The sequence below is a fragment of the Odontomachus brunneus genome, unplaced genomic scaffold (genome assembly GCF_010583005.1).
Source record: "Odontomachus brunneus isolate Ranch 3 - 2012 unplaced genomic scaffold, Obru_v1 Obru_scaffold_049, whole genome shotgun sequence".
Classification (NCBI taxonomy): Eukaryota; Metazoa; Arthropoda; class Insecta; order Hymenoptera; family Formicidae; genus Odontomachus; species Odontomachus brunneus.
The window spans coordinates 327,302-347,763 of record NW_022639499.1 but is presented as its reverse complement, the minus strand read 5'-3'; the positions used below and the strand labels follow the sequence as shown (position 1 = coordinate 347,763).

Genomic DNA, 20,462 nt, shown 5'->3' with positions numbered 1-20,462 from the left:
TAGTCACGATTCAACTGAAGGATTTCGCATTCTAATCTGATAATCTCATAATTTAATAATCTCAGTTGAAACAGGTTTCAAGCAATAATTATTATAAACTTAAGATTTGACAAGAGTATGATGGATTTTTCTTTCACACACATACACACACACGCATTACAATTGTTTTCCGATAAATTATCTTCATTTTGTCGGTCTTTCTTTGTTAGATTGAAAATTCTAACATTTGAACGAGGACGTAACAAGCTGTTTTTTTTTATCTTCTTAATGATTTATGATTCTCCTCTTATATATACTTCCACTGTCCATTTGCGATTCTCTTCTTTTTCAACGTATTCCGTTATAATAATTTACGAATATTTACGAATGACTCAGTCCTTAAATGACAAGATGTGATCGAGAATAACCTGATTCAGTGCATATTTCTCAATGCAATCCATTGAAACCTCGTGATGTGTTTGCGCCAAAGTCACTTTTTGCACTGGAAAAATAATTTGGTACAATAAAAAAGTACGTTCTTGCTAAATTTCTATTTATTCGTTCCAATACAAATTTCACTATGCCGAAGAAAAAGAAGTAAACTCAAAAAATGTAGGGATCACGTATGATCTCACCTGATCGTTCATGTCATACAATTTCACCTTGTCGTTTAAGGGTGAACATAAACGTGAAGAACGAGCTACGCGTGAAGGCTCTCTTCCCCTTTTCTGTCGGCGACCGCTTTGGCAAATCGAGTTCTGCCGTCATCGTCGTCGTAACGAGAACGCGAGAAGGTCTCGCGTCGCGCGAATTAGACGCTCTCCTTGTGACGAGCAGAATTCTCTGTCGAACGCTCCGATTCGTCGCCGGCACTTTCATCCTCCGGCCATTCGTGTTGCAAACGAACGCACTCTCGTAAAACACGGCGAGACACATCACGCGTTTCTCCCGACGCGCGACCGCGTGATCCGCGTACGATACGAATATAAATAAAAGAGAGAACGAAAGAAAAGAGATCGACCGCGGAGGTCGCTCGATCCCGGCGGTCGCGAGGATATCGCGTCACTCTGTTGATAGCGAATCCAGCCTGCTTGGACTTCGATAAATTATCTGTTAACGTCTCGCCGGCCGGTGACGCTAATCGGGACGATAAACAATAGCGAGTCGCGGCCCGGATCCGACGTGGCGTTCTTGCGAAACGGCGGCGTAGAAGTCGCGAGAAGTCCTGACGCACGTCGCCGTCGTTCTCGTCGAGACGTTCAGCGCGGACAACGCGGATCAAGCGGGGTCGGGAGACGCGGACGACTGTCTCGTGTCTGAACGACGAGCAGTGTCCTCGTTCAGACACGAACTTCGCAGTGGACTCACGGTATTTCCGCTTCGCCTTCATCTTGCAGAACGGGATGCGCTTCATGATAAAATTCTTCACCCCCATCTTCGCCGTCTGTGCCGGCCTCGCGCCGTTCTTGGATCCACTCGTCGGAGAGCAAACGCACTACTACCACTCGTCAACACGTCGCAAGTTATGCACTTGTTGTCAGCGACTTCAACTTCAACAATTGGCTCCAGACTTCTCTACCTTGTTGTCAGCGACGCGCGCATCCACCGCGCGAGTCGGCCGAACCGCCCTATCGAATCCCTCTATCGATCTCGCGGATTGATCCTGCGGGTCGATCTTGCGGATTGATCCCGCGGGTCGATTTTGCGGATCGATCTCGCCGCGCTCCGGCTCGTTCACCGTGATAGTCGCGATTTGTCCCCAGACTGATCGTCCAATAAATCCGCACAACACGGCTTCACACACACACACACACACATACACTCTCCCGCACCGGAATCACGCGACTTCCCGAATTCAAGTCGACGCGTGTCGCGTGCACTCACCCGCGGCCAACTTCACACGGCGGCGCGAACCGACCGACGCAGTAGAACGCGCGCGTAACGGACACTCCGCGGCCGATCGAAGCGATCGATCTTTTCACGGCTGCATCGTCGCGTCGCACGCGGCAGCCCTCGTGATCGCCGTCGTGTGACTTCGCTCCCGACTTCTCAGGATGACGGGGACGTAAAGGCGAAGCAGCAACGTCAGCCTTCAGCCGTCAATCGTCAACCGTCAAAGTCGGCGGCCGTAATGAGAGGTTAGTGTTTCCTCATGTCTCCATCTTCGCGCTTCGCCGGGGCGAAAATTGGGTCACCGGGCGGCTTATGAGTCCGGTGAGCTTATATCGCGCGGAATCGTCGACGGAATTGGCTCAAGGCGACGGGATCGCCTGTTCGTTCTCTCTGTCTATCTATCTATCTCTCTCGCTCCCTCCCTCGTTCGTTCGTACGTTCGTTCGTTCGTTCGTTCGTTCGCCTTCTCGCTCGCCCGTTCGTTTTCGGTGTGCCGATATGCACACGAGATGGCCTGCCACCGCAGCACGGCGACAGTTTGCGTTTGACTGTGCGAGGCACCGGCAAGCCGAGCGCGGCGCAAGCCGGCCGTTCGCGCTAAGGTGAACGGAGAGGGGAACGAGAGCCTCTCTTCTTCTGCCGCTTCTTCTTGTTCCTCCCCCGTCCTCGACGCCGCGAACTCTCTCGGTGCCGTTGATACTCCGGCGATTTGCTAATCGCGGGAAAAAGAACGTCGGTATCTACCACCGGCCTCTCCACCCCCCGTCGCCTCCTTCCCTCCCTTCCTCCTTCCTCCTCGCGCGGCGACGAGAGATCTCGGTTATATGTCCGCGAGCTACCAGATTTTTCGCGCGATTTCTTCTTTCTCTTTGCTTCTCTTCGCAAGAGAACAGTGGCGTTCTCGACGCGATCCGGCACGAATTCGTATCAATTGTGGATAACAAAACAGCCGTGGGTGGATTGCTCGATGAACCTAGGCGCGATCGAACTTTTGGTGAGCTCAACTTCGCGTTGAGAGAGAACCACCGCGAATTTCAAAATTTCGATCTAATCCAACCGCATCGCGCGTGGTATTCGTGTTATTGCGCTCAATGGTTTTGTGCATTGAGAGAAAAATATTTGATTTATTTGTGGGATATAAAGTTTATTTCGTGAAAATCAACTTTATTTCACAGAGAAATGAACTTTGTATCGCACAAGTAAATTTTCAAATATTCTTTCTCAGTGTATTCTCACGATTGTATCGTCCTGAGCAAATTCCCCTGCAAATTGCATTTCGAGGAACAGGTAAAAAGAGAGAGGGAGAGAGAAACACAGGAGGATTAATTACGAGCGTTCGTTACGCTCGAAGGAAAGTTTCGGTTCACGAGAGGAAACAAGAAGGGAGAAACAGTTAATGATGTGTAGGAAATTAATGAGATACCCCTCCCGAAAAGTTCGCATTCCGTGTGTGAGTCCTTGCGTGCCTCGCGCGTGCGTACGCGTCATTAATTAATATCGCTCATTCACGATTACGTAACGATGGATGATGCCCATCCGATGCCGATAATTAATTAATTATTGCCAATTCGTTTCACTGTTTTTTTTTCTCACCTTCCTTTATTCGTACACACGTTCGTCTTAGAGAAAAATCGCGCGCGTTTTTACACCAAGAAGAAAATACCATGAAAATTGGCTTGCGATACGAAGGTTATATCACAGAAATAGACTTTATTTCGCAAAAATAATTTGCATCTGACAAATAAATATTCAAATATTTTCCTCTTAGTGTTCTTACATTTACTTAAACTTTATTTCGCGGAAATAAGTTCATTTCGCAGAATCGAAGTTTGTGTTCCAACAAATTTTCAAATATTTTTTTCTCAATGTACACTCTCCTGCGATTTTTATCGTTATATCCCCGCTCGGATTTCGCAATACGCTGACGCTTATTAAACCACGGTAACTTCGTCGACCGACGTTCCTGTTTTATTATCGTTTAATCGGCCGCGGCGACACACGTTTTTGATGAAGTAACGCCCGCTGCGAAGTCGTCGAGCGAGCGAGACGTGAATCGCGGCGCGCGGCCAATTAATTAGGCCATTTGTCGCGATTACCTGCGACACACGTGAACACACGCGACTTCGATTCGCGACTGAACGACAATTATGCCCGATAATTATGCGCTGCACGACTCCCCGCGTGAGAAGAAAAATAAGAATAAGAAGAAGCGAGAAAAGAGAGGAGGGCGTGTATGTGTGTATGTGTGTGTGTGTGAAACCCGCTTAATAAATTTTATTTATACAACGGAGGCTCTCGCGCGCGTCCTACCGCGTCGATTACGCAGTCGTGGTCGGGATTTATGTGCGGCTCGTTGAAGACAGTCTCGCGATCTTATTTTCGTTCGTTCCCGATGCGTGCCACGGAAATAGTTGAACCAGTTGCGCGCGCTCGGCTCGACAGGTGCGGGGCAGCCATACGCGACCGACCACCTTGCCCACCCGGGCAAGGCAAGGTTGCACCGAAATGGCTAAAAACGGCTAGAAGCCGGCGCGTAGTCACGCCGCGCGCGCGATGTCCACGTCTATTAAGCTGGCACAGCCACTTCAGCACAATCGAATGCGACATTATCTAAAAATTCAGTGTTTTTCTAGTGCTAATTAAGCGTTCTATTCCTGATTTTAATGCTGCAGCTGACTCGCTAAAAACAATGGCTGTGCTAACTTCAGATTAAAGTTAGCACAGCCACAAAGGAAAGAAAAACAAAAATGAAAAACGTGTCTTTTTAGTGCGAATTAAGTGCTAATTAAATGCTCTATTTCCGACTTTGTTGCTCCAACCGTTTCACTAAAAACAATGGCTATGCTAGCTTAGGATTAAATCATAGCCACAAAAGGGAAACAAGTGGAAAATGATAAATAAGGACGTATTTTTTTACTGCGAATTAAGTGCTAATGAAATATTATATTCACTATTTTGTTGCTCCGACTATTTCGCAATAAAATTAGCTTCGGGTGCGTTGCGAGCGCGGCCTTCTCTCTGTACTTCGTCGATTGACGCAACGCATCTAAAGCTGATTTTACTGCGAAATGGCCGGAGCAACAAAATCGTGAATATAATATTTCATTAGCACTTAATTCGCAGTAAAAAAATACGTCCTTATTTATCATTTTTCATTTACCTATGTTTCCCTTTGTAGCTGTGTTTTAATCCTAAGCTAGCATAGTTATTGTTTTTAGTGAAACGACAAAGTCGGGAATAGAGCATTTAATTAGCACTTAATTCGCACTAAAAAAATACATCTTCGTTTTTCATGTTTTGTTTATTTTTTCTTTGTGCTAACTTTATGCTGCAATTTTAAGCAGAATCGTAAGTCTCGTAATTTACTTCTCGTAAAATTCGTCAGAACTTATGAGTAGATTTGCAAGTCTATGCAATATCATATGTCGTACAATTACTCGTGAATATCTACGATTTCATGTAATTTACGCTATTTACAAGTGATTGTACGACATATGATATTGCATAGACTTGTAAATCTGCTCATAAGTTCTGGCGAATTTTACGAGAACAAGTTACGAGACACGATTCTGCTTAGAATCGCAGCATTAATTTTAACCTAGCACAACCATTGTTTTTAGCGAGTCAGCTGGAGCACTAAAATCGGGGATGGAGCACTTAATTAGCACAACAAATTTTTAGGTATGTCGCATTCAATTGTGCTGAAGTGACTGTGCCAGCTTAATAGACGTGCACTGAGAGAAAAATGTACGATATTTGGAACTATAATGGCATAGTAAAAATATTATAGTTAGGAATATAATTTTTATAGTAAATGTTACCATAATATTTGTAATATTTACAATATAAGTATAGTATAACTGACCCGTGTAAAATTTTTACCAAGAATTATAATTATTTGAAATAAAAAATATGGTAAGGTAGCAAATATTGGATGGTAAGAGAAATTAACTATTTTATATAGTCAATACAATTGGAATATTTGGCAAATATAGGTACATGTAACTATATTTCCAAAAGGTGCTTTACCATATATATATAGAGTAATAAGATGGTGACTATAAATCTGTGTTCATTCTACTACATCTTCATGTTTAGATGAACTATAAATATATGTTTGAGGCCAAAACGAACTATAAAATATAGTGAGATTATAGTTATTCCAGCTATTTTTTTCTCTCAGTGTGAGATGTCCACGGATCCGAGGTCCGGAGCTGGTTGTCGTTTTCAGTTCGCGCTCACGCCGATTTCGGAATGCCGCGGCGTTTGGTCCGAAACTCCGCGCTCGCGCTATTTCGGCCTATTTCGCGCGAGGCAAAACTCGTTGTGGCGGAGTCTAGGTGCCGTTTACGACACCGGCCAACACCTCGTTATATTATCGTAACACGCGCTGTTTAACATGCCGCTTTAATCGGACGGCGGAATTGGACTTGCGCGCACGCTACGAAAGTCGCATGTTCGCGCGATTGTTCGCGTTATTATTCAAATAAGTGAAACTCAGTCGCGACTTTGCAACAACAATGACGCACGCAGAACGTTATCTCCAGCAAAGCCACCCACCTGTGCGCTTTATCTGCTCCGCGCAACAAAGAATCCTCTCACGATAAAGAATCTCTCCCTCTCTCTCTAACTGCAAGTGTTATTATTAAGTTTTGTTATTTAACTTGGGCGTTCAGCGTAATTATACATCAAGCATTTATTTGTGTTTATCTGTGCTCTCATCTTTATGATAGATAATTTACAGTGTGCCTTCAAATTCATCGCCTCTTTTGCCTTGTTGTTGATCTTAGAGGCAATCATCTTGTCCTATTTTATAGTGATGATCGCCCCATGATTTTTAAATAAGTTATATTATAATTTTTGTGTAACAGGTTATATTATAATTAATCAGACATCTAGTGAGAAATACGAACGGACCAGAATTCTTGTGGAGGTCACCAGAATGATGCGTATTCAAGTTAACAAGATTCTGCCTTAATCAACTTTTGATTAACCAAAAAATCGTGTTAACTTGAATAGAATTCTGGTAAATTCAGGTGCACTGAGAGAAAAATGTATGACATTTGGAACTATAATGGCATAGTAAAAAGATTATAGTTAGGAATATTTTTTTTATAGTAAATGTCACCATAATGTTTATAATATTTACAATATAAACATAGTAGTATAACTGACTCATGTAAAACTTTTACCAAGAATTATAATTATTTGAAATAAAAAACATAGTAAGGTAGCAAAAATTGAATGATAAGAGAAATTAATTATTTTATATAGTCAATACAATTGGAATATTTGGCAAATATAGTAACTATATTCCCAAAAGGTGCTTTACCATATATATAGAGTAATAAGATGGTGACTATAAATCTGTGTTCATTCTACTATATCTTCATGTTTAGATGAACTATAAATATATGTTTGAGGTCAAAACGAACTATAAAATATAGTGAGATTATAGTTATTCCAACTATTTTTTTCTCTCAGTGCACAGCCGTGGCGTTACGTGAATTCTGACGGACGCGGACTCGCCATGCTCTTTCGAGTGCGTTAACAGTTAACACTCGCGAGTGGCGCATGTGCGTATGCGTTAATTGAAAATGCAAACGGCAATGGCGAGACTATTGGCGCCGACTATGTCTCACCCCGCGCGGTTTCGCTTTTTTACACTGAGAGAAAAATGTATGATATTTGGAACTATGATGGCATAGTAAAAAGATTATAATTAGGAATATCTTTTTATAGTAAATGTCACCATAATGTTTGTAATATTTATAATATAAGCATAGTATAACTGACTCATTTAAAACTTTTACCAAGAATTATAATTATTTGAAATAAAAAACATAGTAAGGTAGCAAATATTGAATGGTAAGAGAAATTAATTATTTTATATAGTCAATACAATTGGAATATTTGGCAAATATAGGTACATGTAACTATATTCCCAAAAAGTGCTTTACCATATATATAGAATAATAAGATGGTGATTATAAATCTGTATTCATTCTACTATATATTCATATTTAGATGAACTATAAATATATGTTTGAGGCCAAAACGAACTATAAAATATAGTGAGATTATAGTTATTCCAACTATTTTTTTCTCTCAGTATGAGAGAAAAATGTATAATATTTGGAACTATAATGGAATAGTAAAAAGATTATAGTTAAGAATATCTTTTTTATAGTAAATGTCACCATAATGTTTGTAATATTTATAATATAAGCATAGTATAACTGACTCATGTAAAACTTTTACCAAGAATTATAATTATTTGAAATAAAAAACATAGTAAGGTAGCAAATACTGAACGGTAAGAGTAATTAATTATTTTATATAGTTAATACAATTGGAATATTTGGCAAATATAGTAACTATATTCCCAAAAGGTGCTTTACCATATATATAGAGTAATAAGATGGTGACTATAAATCTGTGTTTATTCTACTACATCTTCATGTTAGTAGATAAACTATAAATATATGTTTGAGGCCAAAACGAACTAGAAAATAGTGAGATTATAGTTATTCCAACTATTTTTTTCTCTCAGTGTGGAATTCGTTTCGTGTGACGTTTGCTTAGTACGATGGAATTTGCATTTCCGTGTATGATCCGTAAGTCATCAATTAGCGCATCAGGCGAATTGGTCACAGCCAGATCGCATCGCGATGGCGATGCAACGGCGATGCAACGGCGATGCAACATCGCGGAGTAACAACACGGCGGCGGCGTAACCGCCGGTACAACGACCGGAAGCAGGTGGTTCCAGCCACGCACCGCCGGCTTCCCCGTCGTTTGCGTTCCGCGGCGCGAAACGCGGCTCTCCCGCACGCACGCACGCACGCGAGTGCATATGTACGTGCCGCCTGTTTACGTGGCCGTGGAGAAACGACCGAGACGGACGGCTATCTTCAAGCCGCGATTTAACAGCACGTGAAGCGCCATGAGAAACCGCGCCGCGCGATTGAGAGTGCAACGAGAGCGTTTTCGCGCGATTATTATTAATCAGCGACGTGTTGTCGAGGAGGAAGTTACAGCGGAGTATACACACACTCGAGAATATATAATCTCACGCTTAAGAGAATCCTCTTGCACATTGCCTCGAGAGAACTCTCTTAAAACCCAAGGGGGAATGTCCCGAACACAATATCGTTCCCCTTAATTGGAGGAGGAATATTTTTTCAGTGCACTGAGGGAAAAATTACCTTAAAATCAACATATATTTTTTTGTGGGTGCCATTAACATATTAATTTAAATCTAAATTCTCTTTATTTAAACTAAATATTACTTAATTAAATCAGGTAAACAGTATTTGATTTAAATAAAGAGAATTTAGATTTAAGTAAATATATTAATGGCACTCATTAAAGAAATATTTGTTGATTTTAAGATAATTTTTCCCTCAGTATAGGAGTTTCCGCTTGCAAAGAAAATTTTATAGTGAAAATTACTGTTATAGAATTTTTGTAACTGACCGTGCGATCAACATTAGCGCGAATTACTCTTGCAGATCCGTTCCAATTGAATGTCTTTTTTACGAGTGTTCGGCCTGATATCTCTTGTGTCTCTTTGCAAGTGCATTTCTTTCTGTTTCTTCCTCCTTCTTCGTCCGAAGAATGCCCTCGTGGTTTTTCATTTAACATTCTTTTCTTTCTTTCTGCTTCTTCACGCGCAATTATATTCCGCGCTATCCGCGACCGACGCTTCACCTATCGACAGACTTTCATACCTCGTTTGCATACGTTGTTGCGATGTTTAATAACGAAATTTCTCCCGCCACGCGCGGGCGACGCTCCTCTCCCTCGCGCGAGGATCAGCGCGGCGCTAATTAAGAGCGTAAAAAGTCGATCAGCGAGAAGAGATACCGTTGGCGGTTTTCCCTTGCGACGCATTTCCGTTGTCGTCTCCGGGTCGCACGATAAATCGAGGGACGCGAGTAAGAATGGGAGACACGAGAGTCGGAGAATCCTCAGCCGCGACAAAGAGAGCTCTCTGAGGCCTCCCTCGTTCCTACGGAACCGTGAGAAACAGACGCGATTGTCGCCGTGGCGAGGAAACAATCGGTCCCAGGTAGCAGCCGGCACCGTCGTCTTCGTTAATCATCGGCCGGGAGAGTGAAATTGCGTGCGAAGCGGCCGCCGCTCTCGAGATCACCGGGTGAGAGTGTGGTGGCCGCCTTCGTCACTTCGTCGCCGGATGGCGAAATAAAGTTGCGAAGTTTCGATATGTCGGGCCTCTCTCGTTTCCTTTCTTCTTTTTCTTTCGATTAATTCGCGAACGAGCTTCGCCTGTATGAAGTTAGCCTCGCACTTTTCAAATTTAATAATTTTGACAGTTGTGCTAATTTGTGCTAGATTTGTGCTACATTGTGCTCGAATTATAAATTTTTAATACGAAAAATGAACAAGAAAAATGGAAAAAACCGTTTTTTTGGTAGACCCCCACTTTTCGATTTTCGAAATTTTTTTTATAGTGTTAGGTTGTGCTAAGTTGTGCTAACATTGTGCTAAAATAGTATCTTCGAAAAATAATCACGAAAGAAATAAGATGAAAAAAACGATTTTAGGCAAATAGAATAAAAGTAAGATTTACACTCGTATAAGTCAACCAAACGATATACAATTACATATATGAGTTATGCTAGCCTAGCACAAGTCAGTACAAGTTTCAGTTTCGCCAGCACAAGAATCTAAAGGGCACTTTACTCTTGAACGCGGCGCTTCGCGCTTGCAGTCTGTCATTAATCACCACTTCTAGACTTTGTATTGATTCAGAATTGCGTATCTGAGTTGTGCCAGGCTAGCACAAGTTTCAGTTTCGTCAGCACAAGAATCTAAAGGGCACTTTACTCTTGAACGCGGCGCTTCGCGCTTGCAGTCTGTCATTAATCACCACTTCTAGACTTTGTATTGATTCAGAATTGCGTATCTGAGTTGTGCCAGGCTAGCACAAGTTTCAGTTTCGTCAGCACAAGAATCTAAAGGGCACTTTACTCTTGAACGCGGCGCTTCGCGCTTGCAGTCTGTCATTAATCACCACTTCTAGACTTTGTATTGATTCAGAATTGCGTATCTGAGTTGTGCCAGGCTAGCACAAGTTTCAGTTTCGTCAGCACAAGAATCTAAAGGGCACTTTACTCTTGAACGCGGCGCTTCGCGCTTGCAGTCTGTCATTAATCACCACTTCTAGACTTTGTATTGATTCAGAATTGCGTATCTGAGTTGTGCCAGGCTAGCACAAGTTTCAGTTTCGTCAGCACAAGAATCTAAAGGGCACTTTACTCTTGAACGCGGCGCTTCGCGCTTGCAGTCTGTCATTAATCACCACTTCTAGACTTTGTATTGATTCAGAATTGCGTATCTGAGTTGTGCCAGGCTAGCACAAGTTTCAGTTTCGTCAGCACAAGAATCTAAAGAGCACTTTACTCTTGACCGCGGCTCTTCGCGCTCGCAATCTATACCATTAATTATTTCTAGACTTTGCATTGGCTCAGGATTGCATATCTGAGTCGATGCAAAATCTAGAAGTGGTGATTAATGACATAAACTGCGAGTGCCAAAGGCCGCGGTCAAGAGTAAAGTGCCCTTTAGATTCTTGTGCTGGCGAAACTGAAACTTGTGCTGACTTGTGCTAGGCTAGCACAACTCAGATATATAATTGTATATTGTTTGGTTGACTTATACGAGTAAATCTTACTTTTCTTCTTTTTTGCCTAAAATCGTTTTTTTCGTCTTATTTCTTTCGTGATTATTTTTCGAAGATACTACTTTAGCACAATGTTAGCACAACTTAGCATAACCTAACACAATAAAAAAAATTTCGAAAATCGAAAAGTGGGGATCTACCAAAAAAACGGTTTTTTCTATTTTGCTTGCTCATTTTTCGTATTAAAAATTTATAATTCGAGCACAATGTAGCACAAACCTAGCACAAATCAGCACAACTGTCAAAATTATTAAATTCGAAAAGTGGGGGGCTATTTCATTCAGGCACGAGCTTCCCGAGTCTCTCGGAGCGCACGCGGAGTAAAGATTCGGTTGAATTAGTCGAGTATCCGGTGAAACATGAACGAGCTAGAATTCCGTTCGAGTTAGCCAGAAATCTTGTTTGGCCGAGCAGAAATCCTGAGCTTAACTCGAGCAGAATATTGGTGACGCCAAGCGGAACATTTTTACTGACTCACCTGAAGAAAGTATTCGCTCTGATCGACTGAAACGTTCGCTCGTGCAGAGTCAGAATCACCGTTCTAAGCCCCGAGTGAAACATTCAGCCTTGCTCGATCTCGTGTGGCAATATTTTCTCCATCGCTTCGAGTGAAAACACCGCCGCTTCTCACTCTTCGTTTTGCGAGTGCGCAAAAGAGAGAAATTTGGCCGGATCGACCACATATCTAGCGAAACACGAGCACACCAAAGCCGCGCCGTTTGGACAAAAGTGCGAAATTGGGCGGCACCGGCGCGACGAAACGGCTGCTTTTTCGGGCGTGTAACGCGTCTTTTTAAGGCGTTTTAGCGGGAATAACGGTGATCAGAGCGGCAGACGTCCGATAAAATTAAGAGTCTGCGAGATGAAACGTACGTTCGACGGCGATATCTTCCTAATTAAAGGCGAGCGCGGCGCGTTCGACTTAAAGAAGTTATAAAGTATCGAATTTACAACACTTTTCGGGGGCGAGCATTCCTCGCGGTCGGCATTTAAAAGTCGGCTTATCCACGGCGAGTCGTCTCTTACGAGCGTAATAAAACAGGGGAAAATCGCGCGAACGTTTCTCGCGCGGCTTTTTTCCTCGTTTTGACGAGGCGGATCGCCGGCGAATTAATGTTGCTTTAATCGTTCGGCAACTTCGCCTGAAATCACTTCTCGATCTCCTAACGAGAGAAACCGCCTATATTAATTCGGCCACCGCAATGTGCGAGACGAGACAGCACAAATGTTTCGCGAGGAAGACGGATTTTTTTCTTCGGAAACTTTCCTCTTAATTTTGCACCGCGCTCGTCGCGTAAATTTTTATATACCCAAAAATAAATTTTGTAAAAATCAACTTTACCTCTCTCGCGAATAAACTTTCGAGTGTCTTCCTTCTCAGAGCGGAAGGAGAAGAGCGAATTAAGCGGCGAATGTGTCCGCTACGTATAATTTGCATCGCGAAGACTAACGGGAGGCTAACGCGAGCACGACGAGGAACATAATAGTGGTAGCGGCAACGGTAACACGTTCGTTAACCTTGCCTCCTCGATTACAATCGCGCGACGCGCACTTTCAATCGAAACGAGGTGTTGCTCAATTATCAGCGCTAAATTATTCAACGCTATCAGCGGTGAATTATCGGCGCGCTCCCGGCACGATTAATTTCTGTAATGGATCGTTTCGCCGTCAATAGCTCGCGAACGACAATTTCCGCCGCAGGCGAGACCTCGTGAAATTAGGGCCGGCCTCGCGTAATCAAGCGGTCGCGTAATGAAATAATTAATGCGCGCCGGCCCGCCGTGGCGACTTCAAAGCGGCCCGAAGACGCGGAAGGGGCTATTTCTCTTCGCGCTGTTGACCGCATAGCGGGTCATTCGGCCATGGAGAAGTCCCAGTATGGCCGCGGGCGGATTCAGCGCGAGGAAATTCAATGTGCGTGAAATTATATCGGATCTCTTTCGCCGGTTAATTCGTCGCGCGACCGATCGCGCGACTTCGCGGCGCGATTCCTCCTCTTCTCTGCTTTTCACATCCGAGGCAACAATATTGTAGAGATGTGCGAACTGTTCGAATTTGAATAGAATCGAATCGCATCAAGTAAAATTCGATTCGCTTCAAATTCGAATCCCTATGATTTGAATCCGAATAATTCGAAAATTTCGAGTCAAAAAGATTCGAATCGCGCATTTTAGCATTAAGGGACTGGAGGGTCAGATTGCCTGAAAATCCTGCTTGTTCTTTTATAATTTTTTATGACAAACTGAATGAATATGCGAACGTGTTATTTTGACGTGTATTTATATAACATATAAAGAGAAGAAAAATATAATTTTGATGATCAAATACTCAATATAAGTATATGGTACATGCAGTTAAAATATATTTCGTTTTTCTTTTCAAGGTCGTCATTTTGCAGTAATATCTTGACTCTCGGTGGTTCAATTAAGCTGAATTTTAGGTAGAAAATTTCCGCAAGCTTGTCGTTATCGTGTGAACCACTATAATAGAAATTGAGTAAAAATTAACAAAATTGCAAATATCTTAATGAAATATTATTAAATTTTCAGTTCTTTTATAGTAAAAAAATTAATATTTCAGAATTAAATATTTTCACGAGTTTCTCAGTGGTTCACACGATAACGACAAGCTTACGGAAATTTTCTACCTAAAATTCAGCTTAATTGAATCACCGAGAGTTAAGATATTACTGCAAAATGATGACCTTGAAAAGAAAAACGAAATATATTTTAACTGCATGTATCATACGTTTATATTGAGTATTTGATTATTAAAATTATATTTCTCTTCTCGTTATATGTTGTATAAATACACGTCAAAATAACTTTCGCATATTTATTCAGTTTGTCATAAAAAATTGTGAAAGAACAAGCACGATTTTCAGGCAATCTGACTCTCCAATCCCCTTAACGAAGAACTATTCTAAAACATTCAGCTTTATGGAAATTAGGATGACTTGAAAAGTTTTGCTATGCATTAAGATTTTTTTCAAAAATATTAAAAGAAGATAATGGCTTCTAAATAAAATCTTACTGACAACTGTCGAATCGATATGTGTCGTTGCGCAGCTTTCAAGGCTGGAACTGTATTCCACACATGTTTACCGACTGTATATTATATATCTCTTATCTTAAAATGAATTGATATCACATAATCAATATAATCTCTCTCATACTGAAGTCACTATTTTCATGTTGAATTCAATGATTATGTTAACCAAAAATTCCTTTAACGATTCGATTCGATTCGGGTGAAATTTCATCGATTCGAATTCGAGATTAAAATCTGAGATTCGATTTGACATTTAAAATCTTTGATTCGCAATCTCTACAATATAATAACAGCAATAATAATGATGACAATAATATTAGACCTCGGCGATGTTTTTTTCGCTTCGATCGACCAAGGGAAGGAATAACTTACCAGTCTCCGCGAACAGCCGGCGGTCGGATGGCCTCGATGAGCCGCAGGATCGTCTGAGGGTCGCCTCGAAGTCGCCCACGACGTCGCTGAGGTCCAGCACCGGCGAGGGTTGCGAATTTCCCTGCCGCGGCGGCGGATACGATCGCGGCAGCGTGGTAATGCCGTTCGCGGTCGCGCATTCTTGCGGTATTTTCGGCAATTCGGCCTCTATTCCCGCCAGCGCCGGGCTCACCTAAGAGCGAAAATAAGGGAAACGATCTGTAACGCTGGCTCGCCACGTCCAATGTGAATTACGGCCGACGATGCGCGCGCGGCTTCGCCGAGTGATTTATCTCGGATCTTCATGGTTCCGTCGCGCCGCGACGAGCGCATTTACTGCCTCCGGCGGAAGCCGGAGAAGTAACGTGACTTACTTCATACAATGTTCATTAGAATTATCGCGGGGTCTCGCCGCGAACGACCGCTCGAAAACTCACTCGAACGCGATAAGGAGCGCGCGTAATGTTTCCCTGATAGACAGGTGCGCGTAAATTTGACGGAGACTTTATCGGTCGTTCGATGAAGGTACCATATGAATGGCTTACTTGGCAGCTATATTTATCACATAGAATGGTGAAACGGAAATATGGAAAAAATACAAAAATTATAACTGAAATTTGCCCAAAACAATATATCGCGTAAAATGTAATGCAAAATTTTGAATATAATTCTCAGTAAATTACTACGTCAATAAATTATTGTATAATGTAAATTTTATGATTAATTTCATATAGTATACTTGACTCATAAATGCAATTTATGAGTCAAGAATTGCAAAGTTTCCATCATCGATTGTCTCACTTATCTTGTGATATTCGTGGAAGTTTATATGAGTTGTTATTTGTATTTTTCAATGATTTCATCGTTACACTGAGAAACAAATCATTTATTTGACTAAAATTATAGTTATTTTTTGCCTTAATCATATTTTTTGGTTGTTCTAACGCGAAAATGTCACTAGTAATACGCACATAAGGTTATCATCATTAATATTATAGTAGTATTCAATTAAAAATGTATTGATCACACACGTAATCTGTAGTAACTATTTCTCCATGTGATCATAGTTGCAAGTGCCAGACCTTTTTCTCTCAGAGTGTACACTGAAAAATTCATTTAGTTGGGTTAACCAAAATTTGGTTAAAATAGAGTCGAACTAAATGTTTCGGTTGTGAGGGCCAATTTCGTTCTTTCTACCAAAGATTTGATTCTCTGAAACTAAACTTGTTTCATTTTTGTTTAAAAATATCAAACCTTTGGTTCAAAGTACCAAATATTGGTTCTCACAGCTAAAACATTTGTTCCACCTTATTTTAACCAAATTTTGGTTAACTCAACTAAATGAGTTTTTCAACATTTGTTCCACCATATTTTAACCAAATTTTGGTTAACTCAACTAAATGAGTTTTTCAACATTTGTTCCACCATATTTTAACCAAATTTTGGTTAACTCAACTAAATGAGTTTTTCAGTGTATGCGATGTATCGAAGATGTTGCGCGCGCAGTGCAGTGGAAGCGAAAGCGAAAAAGGATCTTCGCGCGGCACACATTTACGGCGACATGACGACATTTCCGCGCTGCGAACAACAAGGCGTGCGCGAATGTCAATCGAAACATTACCTTCATGCTCCGTGTAGGAAGCGTTCGGCGGATCATGCTGGGTTAATGACACAACAACCGGTTTCACTATTCGTTAGCTCCGCGCAGCGGCGCTTTCTGCACGCGTACACGTAATTAGAGGTACCGCTAATTAATTACCAGGCCTAAGAGAACCTCCATCGACTGACATTGTCTACGGCGTTCTCTCTTCTTGCGCCGCTCCAAGCTCGGCCGGTCGCCAGCGCTTCCGGCCGCGACGGCCTCGCAATAACGCACGAAATCCAGATCGATGTGGTATCCGTACGGGCAGCAGAGGCACTGCGAACCCGTCGAACCGGACACGTATGCCTGCGTCCCCACTGTAAAAGATAAGGAAACAAGAAGTGCGAAAAAGATTAGCGACTGGGAGCGATTATCAGCGATAACGCGACGCGACGCACCAGCCGGTCAGACCTGACACAAACGGTCAAAGTCGCGATGACGTCGATTCGAATTCCCGCGAGCCGTTCGTCCCACTCCGCGAAGAAATAGGTTTGTTCGACTTGCTTGTACCATTCACACTTTTACACCTAATGCACACCCGTTGCATACTAGTGCACCTCATACAATACAAATTTTCCAAAATACGTTCTGAAGACGCTTTTAGGACGGAGGGATGTTATCAGAATATTTTTAGAACGTCCTTTGAAGATGTGAGCTGTCTAAAAATAGCTAATATCCAATAAGTTTATTCGCATTAATTGAACTTTTTACACTTTCACATTTAGTACACATTAATTCTTTAGAGGTTCTAAAAATTACGTCATGATTTCCGTTCGTGTTACGAGTGTAAATGTAATTCTGATATACTTTTTACACTTGATTCCAAGCAAGAGACGAACGGAAATCATGACGTAATTTTTAGAACCTCTAAAGAATTAATGTGCACTAAGTGTGAAAGTGTAAAAAATTCAATTAATGTGAATAAACTTATTGGATATTAGCTATTTTCAGACAATTCACACCTTCAAAGGACGTCCTAAGAATATTCTGATGACGTCCCTCCGTCCTGAAAACGTCTTCAGAATGTATTTTGGAAAATTTGTGTTGTTTGGAGTGCATTAGTGTAAAAGTGTGAAAAGTACAAGCAACTCGAACAAAACTAATGTTTAGTACACTCGATTTGATTAGCATTATTATAAACAAAACTACAAAGTAAGGCCAATAAAAGTCGTAACACTGGTTAATGGTGTGTAAAGCTTTAATATATATAAACTATTAGATGGCAGAGTCTTACTAAAAATATAATTATTATAAACGTTTCGGTTCTCGCTTTGAACCTTCTTCAGTATATTACTCGCAAATTATTGGACAATAATTGTAATTAAATAAATATTTGTGAGAAAAGCAGTTATCAAGAAGTACACACGCTGAACGCTCGTACATCTTTTACCGAATTCAGTGTGTGTACTTCTTGATGACTGCTTTTCTCACAAATATTTATTTAATTACAATTATTGTCCAATAATTTGTGAGTAATATACTGAGGAAGGTTCAAAGCGAGAACCGAAACGTTTATAATAATTATATTTTTAGTAAGACTCTGCCATCTAATAGTTTACATATATTAAAGCTTTGCACACCACTAACCAGTGTTATGACTCTTATTGGCCTTACTTTATAGTTTTGTTTATTAATAAGAAAGTCTTTTTCGTAATTTGTTAGCATTATTATGTTTTTACTTATGTCGGGTATATGTATATATCTGACACAAGTATATTAATTTTACTTATTGATTTGATTTCTATTGATTTAACTTTATTAAACATTTCTCCGTGAGTAATAGTGGCAATTAAATTTTTTTATTGTAACTACCAAATATTTTGTTGATCTCATTTTAATCAAATCATTTTGGTTTCGTCAATCAAATTCTTTTTTCAATTTAAGAAAATTTTCCCAAAGTAATTCTAGATTCTGGGTTTCTTCTGGATTTTTGAGGTTTCTAAGTAATTGTAGTTTCTCAGTTATTATTAAGAAACCAAATACACAGCAACAATTAAATTGTTTCTTTGCAGTTACCAAACATTTGGTTAATTCTGTTAACCAAATTTTGATTCAGTGTAGTAAATTTTTTTTTAGACAACAAAATCCTTTTTTCAGTAAATATTTGGAGAACTTTTGGTTATCTCACTTAAAATCACGTGTTTCGGAAATTGGACTAGACCTCAATTGAACTCTAAAAAAATTTTCTTGAATTGAAAAAAAAATTGGACGAAACCAAAATTTGATTAAAATGGGATCAATAAAATATTTGGTAATTACAATAAAAAAATTTAATTGCCGCTATTACTCACGAAGAAATGTTTAATAAAGTTAAATCAATAAAAATCAAATCAATAAATAAAATTAATAAAACTAATAAAATTAAATCAGCAAATAAAACGATTAACATTTCAAATGCGTCCAGAAAAATTCTGCGCTAAAATATAAAAATTTCTTCCTTAAAAATATTAAATCCCGCAAAAGCAAATAAAAACGAATGATTAAAATATAGAATACGATTAATAAATAAAAAAAAGAAAATTAATGAATTGAGTAAAATTTTTAATTTCAGAAGCCCCCATTTGCGTTTTCGAGCAAGTTTGCAGTTCCTCGCGGAACTTGTTGCATCGGCAATTAATCATCGTGACTGATTTATCGCGCGCGCGTCGTTCCCGCAGTATTTTATCGTTCGGCGATCACTCTTTCGCACGCGACGGATGTCCGCGCGAAATTAACTGGCGAATTGTGTCAGCTGACACAATTTTCTCTCGCGAACGATGGTAGCGCGGCGAAGAGGCGTGCGTCTCGATCGCGAGAATGAAGTTGTTCAGCGCGCGAGGTGCTTCTATTGTTAGACGCGAATCACAATCGGCCGTTGTTCATCCCAAACGGATTTGGGTTTGTTCGGGGGTTAACGGCCGCGACGCAATGTAAACCGAAATATGTTGTAACTATTGGCGGCCATCCAGCGAGACACGGTAATAATAATCCCGGCGAAGTTCGTTAGCCGTAGTGTAGTGGCCGGGCGAACGTAGGGACTCCGTTTGTGCGTCACACACCGCCCGCTCGCGATATCACGACAATCACGTGACAATGACTTCATGAACTACGCCTCCCTGCGCGCTGTGCATCAGTCGGCACTTCGTCTAGGTCGCGCGTCGCAGACCATGTTCGAAGTGGCGTCCGTCACCACCGTGCGCGTGCATGTTGTACACCGAGAAAAAAAATACTCCAAGCCTTCTCCGTGGAACACGAAGTTTATTTAGGCGAAATAAAATTTATTTCGGTGAAGTAAAATTTTGGTTTCGTCAACCAAATCCTTTTTTCAGTGTGGAAAATTTTCCTCGAGGTCCAATTGAAGTCTAGTCTGATTTTCCAAAATGATTATGGGTGTTCTCTTAAGGAAACTTCGGGGGAGTCCCCTTAAGAGGGGATTGTCTAAAAATCGTGCTTGTTCTTTCACAATTTTTTATGGCAAACTGAATGAATATGCGAAAGTGTTATTTTGACATGTATTTATACAACATATAAAGAGAAGAAAAATATAATTTTGATGATCAAATACTCAATATAAATACATGCAGTTAAAATATATTTCGTTTTTCTTTTCAAAGTCGTCATTTTGCCTGAGTTTTTTCAAGGGTCAGATTGCCTGAAAATCGTGCTTGTTTTTTTATAATTTTTTTATGACAAACTAAATGAATATGCGAAAGTGTTATTTTGACGTATATTTATACAACATATAAAGAGAAGAAAAATATAATTTTGATGATCAAATACTCAATATAAATGTGTGGT

The 20,462-nt window shown here is 40.8% G+C and overlaps 1 protein-coding gene and 1 long non-coding RNA gene across 6 annotated transcripts in view; one reads left to right on the top strand and one right to left on the bottom strand.

The window, feature by feature from the left end:
- LOC116845166 (KN motif and ankyrin repeat domain-containing protein 2) overlaps positions 1 to 20,462 on the bottom strand; it is a 98,676-nt gene that overhangs the window by 11,341 nt on the left and 66,873 nt on the right. For 2 of the 4 annotated variants that reach the window (XM_032817550.1, XM_032817551.1), the window contains exons 3-4: positions 16,803 to 17,002; positions 15,005 to 15,236 (exon numbers count right to left, since the gene is read on the bottom strand). In XM_032817550.1, coding sequence (XP_032673441.1) covers positions 15,005 to 15,236; positions 16,803 to 17,002 — 432 coding nt within the window. Of the gene's footprint in view, positions 1 to 1,347; positions 1,936 to 15,004; positions 15,237 to 16,664; positions 16,770 to 16,802; positions 17,003 to 20,462 lie in introns of those variants that run through there. The other 2 variants (XM_032817552.1, XM_032817553.1) reach the window with 2 other exon arrangements.
- Positions 1,989 to 20,462, top strand: part of LOC116845172 — a 102,923-nt gene continuing 84,449 nt past the window's right edge. Inside the window, exon 1 of one of the 2 annotated variants that reach the window (XR_004378200.1) lies at positions 1,989 to 2,117. This is a non-coding gene — a long non-coding RNA (uncharacterized LOC116845172). The remainder of the gene's footprint in view (positions 2,118 to 20,462) is intronic. The other variant, XR_004378203.1, reaches the window with a different exon arrangement.